General features: G+C 39.3%; 1 protein-coding gene across 1 annotated transcript; it reads left to right on the plus strand.

Moving 5' to 3' along the window:
* The first annotated feature begins 6,676 nt into the window (after positions 1-6,676).
* Positions 6,677-10,566, plus strand: LOC110864235 (UDP-glucuronic acid decarboxylase 2). Its single transcript, XM_022113261.2, has 7 exons — positions 6,677-7,449; positions 7,563-7,710; positions 7,869-7,948; positions 9,371-9,454; positions 9,537-9,611; positions 9,951-10,043; positions 10,115-10,566. The coding sequence occupies exons 1-7, from the start codon at positions 6,850-6,852 to the stop codon at positions 10,346-10,348; spliced, it is 1,314 nt and encodes a 437-aa protein (XP_021968953.1). The 5' UTR covers positions 6,677-6,849; the 3' UTR covers positions 10,349-10,566.
* Positions 10,567-10,880: the final 314 nt, after the last annotated feature.

Consider the following 10,880-nt stretch of genomic DNA (forward strand, 5'->3'; position numbering starts at 1 on the left):
CCTTGCTTATTAAATTATAAGCATGTCCTTAAAATTTCACGTCAATCCGAGGTCTAGAATGAGAGTTATGCTAATTAGCGCAATTTAAGTAAACTTTAGTAATTAACGGCGCAATTAGCATAACGCCTATCTAAACCAAGATTTTGTCACCGAATCTTTTACCCACTGTATTAAAATAATATTTTGGGAATTTTAAAGATTTTTAATAATTTTTACCTCGCTCATAACCTGCGGTTATGGCTACGGTTCGGTAAATACCGAATATGCCCTTTTCGGCCAAAACATGAGTTCTACAAGGTCTTTTGACCCGATTCCAGTTGCTACTGGTTTTAAATAATAAATAAAGTATTTTAAGCTTTATAAGCTGTTCGGGAAACTCAGATTTCCTGTAGAACCCGAAATTCCCTTTTAAAGTCTTTAAAATGATCGAAAAGCCCCTACGGGCCATAATATTAACTTAAACTCGTTACGGGCGTCACGGAAGGTATCCTACTGATACCACAACCCATTAAGGCATATTGACTTAGGAAATAAGCGTACGACTCTCATAGTTAACCGTTTCGCCTATTGCGCGCACGGTTCGGCTTATGAAACTAGTTTTCATAATTTAACCGATACGGGTCAAATAATATCATTTGAACCCCAAAATCCAGAGTGTGAACCATTAACCCATATAAAACAAGTCTCTGAACTTGTTGGGTCAGAATCACACTCCATTCTCGGTTTTCGCATTTCACGCGATTAAACCATATCTATATATATCGGAACCAACCGATCTAGGCTACGGCCATTTTAACGACTCGTTAGGATTCCAAGAGGTTAATTAAAACCTTCGTTCCAGATTAGGAGCCCCAGTAAAAGCTATCGGTGATTTAATCCAAATAAGGAAATATACTTGCAAAGGTAAATACTTTAACTTATTTCCCCTATATGGGCTTGGGTTACGGTATATTAATACCGCTTGATTGAGCATTATATAATTCCATCGCTTAGGTGGTTAATTGATTAAATATGATCGGCTCATTTAAACAGTTTTGTTGCTTATAAGCCTTTGGGGGGTTTAATGACCGTTGTCCCGGATATCCTTGGCATCATTTTACGAAATGGCCACGACCATCGACATCCCGGTGTAGGCGTACACCCGGTATAAAGTGTCGACATTAAATTAAAAGACGTAGCCGTTGGTTTTTATACTACGGTTTTACGCAAACGTGGTGTGTCTATAAATCCTTAACCCGGCACGACCCGGGCTACTGAACGCATAAAAGAACATGTAAAACGTTCACAAGATTTTATTATAATTTTCCCAAGTTATAAAAGAGTTTGTGCCTTGTGCATTCAAACCAATTTTTAATAAACATTTTCAAATGTGTCAGTTGAATGTATTTACCAGTGTAAACTGACGTATTTTCCCCAAAAAGATTAAGTGCAGGTACCTAAACGTAAATTGGCTGGTATTAGCTCCCTAGCATCGGGATAAGTCTCGCAAACTTGATTGCAGTATCTGATGGAACAATACTTTATGTTTATTTACGATCCACTGTGGATATATTCAATCCCTGTAATACGTTTTGATATTACAATCAGAGGTTGAAGTTTATATATTTATCTTATGCTTCCGCTGTGCATTATATAATTGTGTGGTTTGACTATATTGTTGCCAACGTCGTCACGGTAATCCCCCACCGGGCCCACCGGTGAGACACGTGGAAATCGGGGTGTGACAGTGGTAAAGAGACTTTTGTCTGCACAAACGTGACGGGTCGCACCCGTATCAACCCACCAACCTTTTGGAGTATTGGTCACCGTATTGACCTCATCCATCATTGCGCTTTTGTCGGAAATCATTGCCACCAAAGGCATTCCGTCTTCATCCACCATGTGCGCACGCTCACGCTTTGGTTTCTTGCATTGGTTAGCCCGATGCCCCGGCTCGTCACAGTTGTAACAAGTCCCTTGGAACGTTTGAGGTTTCTTTTTCACAACCCCTTTCTTCGGTCCAAGGTTGCTAGCCTTTGCTTTCCCTTTCCCTTTGTCCTTTTTCCCCTTGCCCTTTGTGCCTTTAGAGGATTGCCCATGCTCAACCACGTTTGCACTAGCACTAGGCTGCACAAGGCTGTTTTTTAGGGCGATCCTATTCTCCTTTTCTATACGAAGACGAAGAACAAGGTCCTCCACCGACATTTCCTTCCGCTTGTGTTTAAGATAATTCTTAAAATCCAACCAAGCAGGAGGTAATTTCTCAATCATGGCTGCCACTTGAAATGTCTCGCTAAGTACCATTCCCTCGGCATGGATGTCATTTAGTATAATTTGCAACTCTTGGACTTGGTTCATAACCGGCTTGTTATCAACCATTTTGAAGTCCAAGAAACGGGCGACAACAAATTTCTTTGTTCCCGCATCCTCCGTTTTGTACTTTTTCTCCAAAGACTCCCACAACTCTTTGGAAGTCTTGATATTGTAGTACACATTATACAGTGCATCCGAGAGACCGTTGAGTACATAGCCTCGACATATGAAATCCGAATGCTTCCACGCATCTACCGCGCTCAGAGCCTGAGCGTCGGTCTCCCCTTCCGCAGGTTGGGGAGCGGTTTCCGTCAAGAACCTCGCAAGGTTCATGGTGGTCAAGTAGAAGAACATCTTCTGTTGCCACCGCTTGAAGTGTAGACCCGAGAACTTCTCAGGTCTTTCAGCATGATTTGCCACTGTGGACGCTCCCACAGTGTTGGCAGGGGTTCCAACTACAACATTCGTATTGTTGTTGTTTGAGGTCGACATTCTGAAAAAATTAAAAATTTAAAAGTTTAGTCAAAATATTCTGATTTACGCAAAAACCAGAAGTAAACAATTAAAATTTAATTTTTTTTTTTTTACCACAAATTTACTGTTTAGGCTTCTAAGTCCAACTTTGAAGACCAAAACAGAAAATTTTAATAATTAGAACTTACTGATTGGCTTCTAAGTCCAACTTTGAAGACCAAGTCAGAAAGTTTTAGCAAATTTATAGGACAATTCTGATGTAAGCAAAATTGTTTTCAACCAAAGTCGCTCCTTTGAAGAAGAAAACAAAAAAAATCTGTTTTTAAAACACAAACTGAGTGAAATCAAAACTGGTTTGAATCACAAACAGAATGGTTTTGATTACACGAACGGTTTTAAAAATTTGTTTTAAGATTGTAGGATCCGTTCGCATAAATAAATAAAATAAACAATATTTTATTACTGATTACAATACAAGGAAAGCTAAAAATAAAATACTAGAACAATACAACTGAAATAAACCAAAATACAAGAAAGGAGTAGAAGCAGAGTGGCTGAGGCACGTGAACACACGCTTCCCTTAAAACAAATTCCGAGTCTCCCAGGAGTACTCGTTTTGTTTCCCAGGGTACAACAGCCGGAGCAGTGGTACTGCCGGAATTCGCCTACAACCCGAAGGTTACCTTGAAGCTTGTAAGAAGAAGATGAACAGAAGAGTGTAGAAGATTGTTTGCATATAGCTGTTGTTGCTGGTGTCCTTCTGAAGTGGGTATGGAGCTGTATTTATACAGCTCCTAGGTTGAAACAGTCAAAATGAATTAAATGAGAGGTTTAAATTGCATTAAACGTCTTCAATGCAATTTAATACGTTATTTAATTCTCAGTCAAAGCCTATTAACTCGTCAGTTATGAAGCTGGACTGAAACTGCCTAGTCATTCAATGCTGGAAGCTTCTGCGCGCGCCGCGCGCCCATGCGCGGTGCGGCATCTTGGCTCACTGCCATGCGCGCGTGCGCCACACTTCTGCGCGCGCCCGCACGCGGTGCGGCATATTGGCTCACTGCCATGCGGCGGTGCGGCGTGCACCACGTCACCTGTGAGTCTATACGTGCGCGCCACACAGTCGCGCCACATTGGCTCACTCTGGTGCGCCGCGCACGGCACAGCAGGACCCATGCACCATGCGCCCAACCGGGCGCCTCGTGTACCCGCGCGCGCATGCGCATGACTGCCACGTCATGCGCCGCATCACCTACCACTTGGTCCTTGCAACCCTTGTGTTTCACCACGCGCGCGCGGTCAAAAATACAAAGGCGGCTCTCAAGCGGCTCGCGGCGATGCGAGCGTGCGAAGTGCGCCATCAAAGCGCCACATTGCGCCTCATCGCCCACGCCACGCGCGCGCGAGCGTGTGCGAGTTAGGGTGCTCCGCACCCTTCGCGAGGACACTAGTGTGTGCTTCCATGAAACAATAAGGATGGAGAGTTCCACCTTAAATACCCATTTAAGTTCCATCTCTCCTCCTATGTGGGACAAAGTGCTACTTTCCCTTTAGTTTCAACATTGAATGTTCCAAACACCCAACTTTGAGCATCGATATCTCATTCATCTTAGCTCGGTTTTGGACGCGGTTTAGTTCGTTGCGAAGCTCTTCCAACATAGAACACAAACCCACAAATAAATACATAAAACCCGCTAATTTTATTATATTTATTTCTAGTCCAAAATAGGAAAAAATCATTTTCCTATATTTGTGAAAAATGCTATTTTCACTTATTTTCCAACAGGGAGGAATTTGAAATCCTTCACTCTAATGAAATTTGTGACTATTTCAACATTACTTAGAAATCCTTCACTCTAATGAAGGAATGGAATGTAATGTTGAAATAGTCACAAATTTCATTGATTAAAGAAATTCATTGGATTTCAAATTCCTCCCTCCCCAAACCAAGATCAATTTTACAAAGAAAAGCTTCCCAATTCCATTCCATTCCATTCAATGAAACGAACGCTACCTAAAAGTTTAATTTTGTGAAGACCCATTGATTTGAATTCTTATAAAACATAAATTAATTTACTTATTTAGTAAAAACTACTACTATTTTTTTTACTAAAGTTATTAGACATGAAACTTTCAAAGAAAGATAGTTCACAACTTTACATCATTATTTCAAGATTTTTAGTGGCATTTCTTGTTAATTTTCCCATGTTCAAATTATTGAATAGGCAGTTAAGATCCACAATAGGTGCAATGGTACACGCATTTGTTAGAGTTTGACCCTTTACGTGACGGAGTCAAAATTACTCAAAGTCCACCGCCAACCCACCTTTGAGTGGCATTGCCAAATTCTAATAAAAAAACCACTAGCTTAGTTTTGCTTCAACTATTTTATTTTGTTTAAATTTATAGTATTGATTAGGTTAGAGGGTATGGGCTAGCGCTCCCATCCACTTTAGCCAAAAAAGGAGAACAACGTCTACTTTTCTTTTTCTAGACTCTATTAGGGGTGTGTCATTAATTGCTCGTGAGTGCATTAATGAGAGATAACTTATGTTTTGTGATGCCATTGACCATCGAGGAGCTTCATCCAATTTCTTGGTTGTTAAGTTTGGGAGGGGCCGGGGGGGGGGGGGCTGACGTGGTGTAATATGGCTGAGGTGACACAATGAAGCCCCTAGGGGCTCCATTCCATACCCACCAACCTTTTAATACAAATTTGAGGGTTATATTGTCTCTCACACTAATTATAGTTTATAATATGTGCGGAACATTATTGTAACATATACGAAAACTGAGTCTATTGTGTGGAGACACATCATCATCATCATCATACTCAGTAAATATCACCAATAGCAAAGTTAACGTAGTGTCTGAAGAGGGTAAGATGTAGACAACCTTACCTCTATCCCATAAGAATAGAGAGGCTGCTTCTAGTGAGATCCCCGACTCGATAGTAGTTTTGCATCAACCCTTGGACATAAGGCACATAACACTCAGCAATTAAGACAAATGCCGATTAGTGCATGTATTCCCTTGTCTTTCAGCTTAACCACCCCCCTCTTTTAGTTATTTTCATGAAATTAGTAAAATAACGTTAAAATTAGTGCACTTTCACTTTTGCCCCCGAGCGCCCACACATATTATATACATTATATGCGCATACCACAAGCGGGGCGTAATTATGTGGAGACACAAACGTATCTAAACGAAAAACAACAAATTAACTATTATGCAATTTTTAGATGCACATGCCTTGGTTTATAGATGCACCACATGAGTGATGCACTGTGGAGAACACCTCAGGGTAGGTGACACACAACGATTCCATAACCTAACAATGAAGACGTAGAAGAATTTATCTAAGACATGAAAACATAGTACTGTAGCGGTTCCAATGAATGCTAATTAATCCTTGGTACACAAAATAAGTTTATTTTCACTAATAACGTATCTCTAATTTGCTTTTAGCTTTAGCTCTATGTGATGCTCAACACTTAATAAATCTTTTGTAGTCAATCTGTATAAATATACAGAAATTGATGAATAAAAGAGCATGATGTATATGAAAATGGTTTTTATTCAACCTTACTTTTACAACTAACCCATCACCAATGACCAAACCTCTTTTTGACAATGACCAGCCAGTTTAACAACTAATTATATAGCTTGATAAAACCTTAAACCATAGTTATTTAAACATTACAGCCGGAGTTTAGCTGTTTATCCAACATCTATAAACATATGATAGCGTAGTAGGGTGTCTTTCGTAATTTCAAAAACCATACATGAACACAGAAACTTTCGGCAACTCTTTCCTACTTAACACCTAACGTTTACTTTTGAAACAAACAACAGGCCCTTTTCCGTAAATTCATCAGCCAGCCGAGCCAAGCCAAGCCGGTCCATTTTTTATTTTATTAGCCCAACAAGTCTTGAGTCACCTACCGGAGATTTTAAACCACCCTCCCTATATACATACTCCCCTCCACTTCTTCTCCACCACCACCACTTTCTCCCCCCCTCTCTCTCTACATTTACATATAGAGAGAGAATCTCAATCTCAATCCCACACACAGTAACAATATGCAATCTGAGTTGACTTACCGGCGCCCGGAGTCCCAACCGACGTCGGAATCTTACTCTCCGAAGCCAAACAAACCGTCATGGACCACCGTCAATCGCCTTGTTCATTACATGCTCCGTGAACAGCGTCTCGTATTTCTACTCATCGGCATTGCCATCGCCACCACCGCCGTCACCCTCCTCCCCTCCTCCACCATCACCACCGGTCCAATTGATGCCTATTCGGTCTCTGAATCGGTCCAACTGATGAACCCGAGGCGATCCGTTTACAATCCTACTGGATTCGAGTCGTTTAATATGGGCGGGAAGATTCCGTTAGGGTTGAAACGGAAGGGGTTAAGGATAGTGGTGACCGGCGGTGCAGGTTTCGTGGGAAGTCATCTGGTTGATCGGTTGATTGCGAGAGGAGATAGTGTGATTGTTGTTGATAATTTCTTCACCGGTAATAAGGATAACGTCATGCATCACTTTGGAAACCCTAGATTTGAACTTATTCGACACGACGTCGTTGAGCCGTTGTTGCTTGAAGTCGATCAGATCTATCACCTTGCTTGCCCTGCTTCCCCTGTTCATTACAAATATAATCCAGTCAAAACAATCATATCCTTCTTCATTGCCCTCCTCATTTTTATTATTATTATTATTGTTATGATGATGATAGTTATTGTTATTAGTATAAGTTTTTAATTTTGGGATCCTTAATTGATTCTTACAAGACGAATGTAGTGGGGACATTGAACATGCTAGGGTTAGCGAAGAGGGTAGGTGCGCGGTTCTTGCTAACGAGCACCAGCGAGGTGTACGGAGATCCTCTGCAGCACCCTCAGGTGGAAACCTACTGGGGCAACGTGAATCCAATCGGTGAGTTGTTTTATTTTGATTCCGGTGACTTTATTCCGGTAGATCTGAATGGTCAACCTTTGTACCACCTTTTGCGGGTCCTGATTGGGTTTGGGGAGATCTGAGGGGGGAATGTGTAATATTAAAGAAAGAAGATCTGAGGTATTCTTACTTGACAGGTGTCAGAAGCTGCTACGATGAAGGAAAACGTACTGCAGAAACGTTGACCATGGACTATCATAGAGGTGCCGGTGTAGAGGTCTGTTTTACTTTTCATATTGTGTGACCCCACCCTCTTACCTGTCACATTTCTTTTGTCATAAAAAATCTAACTATAAAGAGGATATTTTTTTTAGACCAAAATAGTTTGAATGTGCTTAAACCATACAAATTACATTTTAATACGTAAAATCAATGCTTTCATAAACGGATCGATTTTTGAACAGGTCGGGTAGAACTATAAATTAATTAGTTAATGGGATTTAAGATAAACAAGCCTAAAAAAATTGAAATTAGGTCTAAAGATTCGTTAGGTACACCGGTTCAACTGGTTTAAAAGGACTCAAGCAAACTGGTTATGTAGCCGTTTACCGGCCGGATAGTATGGTTTTTGGAATGATATATAATTTGTTTATTACTTATAAATTTTCTATTTAAAAGCACAAAAAAAAAAAAAAATCGACAAAACTTGATCCAACTTGGCTCTTTTTGGTTCTCACCAACTCGTTTGCTTTGCTTTGCTTATTTACCACATCTAGTATGATTTATACCGAACATAAATCTTTTTGTGAAGGTACATAAAAGAGGTAACACTTTTCAAGACTTAAATGTTTATGGACAATAGTAGTTATTATATATCCATGTTTCCACCCTTTGTATCATTATGCCTAACTATTGTGTTTGTCGTTTCCTGCAAACAGTATTTGTTTTATATGAAAGTGGAATAAAAAGTTGATTCCTGTTTTATAAAATTGTTAGTATGGGCCCGAAAGAGAGGAAAAAGAAAATAAATAAAGGTCTGACTCATTGAAACATGAATGTTCATGGCGGTTGAGTTTATATTTTGTTCTCTCTGTCATAATTGATTGTACTTGTTTTTAAATGCAAACCAATCAATCTTTAAATATTTTGCTATGACAAAAACCAGTAAGTTTCAGTATTCTTTTAATTAATGTAAAACTTAATGATCAATTGATAGGAATAATCTTTAAATAGTAACCAAGTTTCATATTTGTTCCATTTAGGTCACTTAGTTTTTGAACATTTACGACAAATGGAACAATACTAAAGTAAAACTTTAATGGTTTTTGTAGTTAGCAAAAAGTTTTTGAGTGAAATTGAAGAAACTTGGTTACACACTGTTAGATGATACATTCCTTTTTTGATATCCAAATTTAGTTTTACAAAACTTTACTAAATGTTTTCTTTATCAAGTAATAAACAGTATAACAAATCTAATGCCACGTGATATGTAAAGAATTTTGGGTGGAGTGGGGACTTGGGCGAAACTAATCTCTGCAGCAGACTGCAGGAATGGTTATCTGCAGCAAGGTCTTCAGGAAGAACCATATATGTTTTAGTAGTATAATAACCTTTGAATTAGGCAAGAAATGAGAAATGTTTGGAAACAAAATAGGATTTGGTTGTGGGTATGTTTAAATATTAAAAAACTGCAATGCAGGTGAGGATTGCGAGGATATTCAATACATATGGTCCTAGGATGTGCATTGACGATGGTCGCGTTGTCAGTAACTTTGTTGCTCAGGTAAGCTCTCAGCTCTCGGTTTAGTTAATCACTCACTCATAACGTTTATCTTATGGTTTTGATATATAAATGATGTCTGCAGGCGCTTAGGAAAGAGCCGCTAACTGTTTACGGCGACGGCAAGCAAACAAGAAGTTTCCAATACGTTTCTGACTTGGTTAGTATTCCACTACAATTCAATTCTTAGTCATTGTTTTCATTTTCCCTGATTATCTAATTTCTTTCAACATACAGTTTTCATTAATTTCTTCAAAAAGTTAATCTTTTTCTTGGCATATTATTCACAAAATTCAACAAATGAGTTTAAAACTTTTTAATGAGGCCTGTTTAATGTAGAACCAATTCTAAGTAAGTAGAACACCTAATAATACGTCTGTAGCTATTTCTATCTCCAACTACTTCTGATTATCTTCCATACCACGTACACGTGCATTATGTTGTTCTCGCAGTTCTGTACATAATATTCTCTTATTTTCACTGTGTTTGAATCGAACAGGTGGAAGGTCTAATGCGATTGATGGAAGGAGAACACGTGGGACCTTTCAATCTTGGAAACCCTGGTGAATTCACCATGCTTGAACTCGCTCAGGTATCCTTTTATTTAAACTCCATTGGCCCCACAATTTGAGTCTGGTTTAAAACTGGTGATTGTGTGAACAGGTGGTCCAGGAAACAATAGACCCAAATGCGAAAATAGAATTCAAGCCAAACACTGAAGATGACCCACACAAAAGGAAGCCGGACATCACCAAGGCTAAAGAACTTCTAGGTTGGAAGCCCAAGGTCCCTCTTCGCAAAGGTCTCCCTATGATGGTTTCCGACTTCAGGCAGCGCATTTTTGGTGACCAAAAGAACCCAGCCACCACCACCACCACGTCCACTACCACGGCATAGGTGTCAGTTTGTATACAACACTAAAGCAGTTGTGTTTTGAGTCATTGTTTAGTTATGAATTTCTTATATTTACGGTTGATTTATTAATATTTTTGGATAGAGAGAAGGGGTTGGACTTGTACGGAGATGTGTTGTAACTGTACCCCAGTTTTCCTTTTCAAATGAAACAGACTATAACAGCACCAATATCATAGGTGCAAAAATATCGTATAACAATATGTCTGAGTTGATTTCTGGACCTTAGAACACTCATAGTTCAAATAGTTTGTAAATGAGCCGAGCTCACAAAATAAAAGATTCGGGTTATCTAAGGATCCTAGATTAAACCTTTAGGTAGAAAAGTATGTTGAAAAGATACCTATTAGCAAATGAAGTTACAAATCAAGTTATTATAGAGCTTTTTTGGGTTACAACAACATACAAGTCACTGAGTAGAAGAGCCAATGGATATACTCGTAATAAATGATTTTTTTAAGTACAAGTGAGTTGGGTTGAGTCATAATACTGTTTTGGAAGTAAACGACCTGAGCTC

This window comes from Helianthus annuus, chromosome 6, assembly GCF_002127325.2.
Source record: "Helianthus annuus cultivar XRQ/B chromosome 6, HanXRQr2.0-SUNRISE, whole genome shotgun sequence".
NCBI lineage: Eukaryota > Viridiplantae > Streptophyta > Magnoliopsida > Asterales > Asteraceae > Helianthus > Helianthus annuus.

What these genes read in the sequence shown, in the direction of transcription:
- LOC110864235 (XM_022113261.2), top strand. Translation starts at nt 6,850, where the DNA reads ATGCAATCTGAGTTGACTTACCGGCGCCCGGAGTCCCAACCGACGTCG. An exon ending in TCAGTAACTTTGTTGCTCAG is followed by an intron (nt 9,455 to 9,536) that starts GTAAGCTCTCAG and finishes TGATGTCTGCAG; the next exon opens with GCGCTTAGGAAAGAGCCGCT. An exon ending in TCCAATACGTTTCTGACTTG is followed by an intron (nt 9,612 to 9,950) that starts GTTAGTATTCCA and finishes TGAATCGAACAG; the next exon opens with GTGGAAGGTCTAATGCGATT.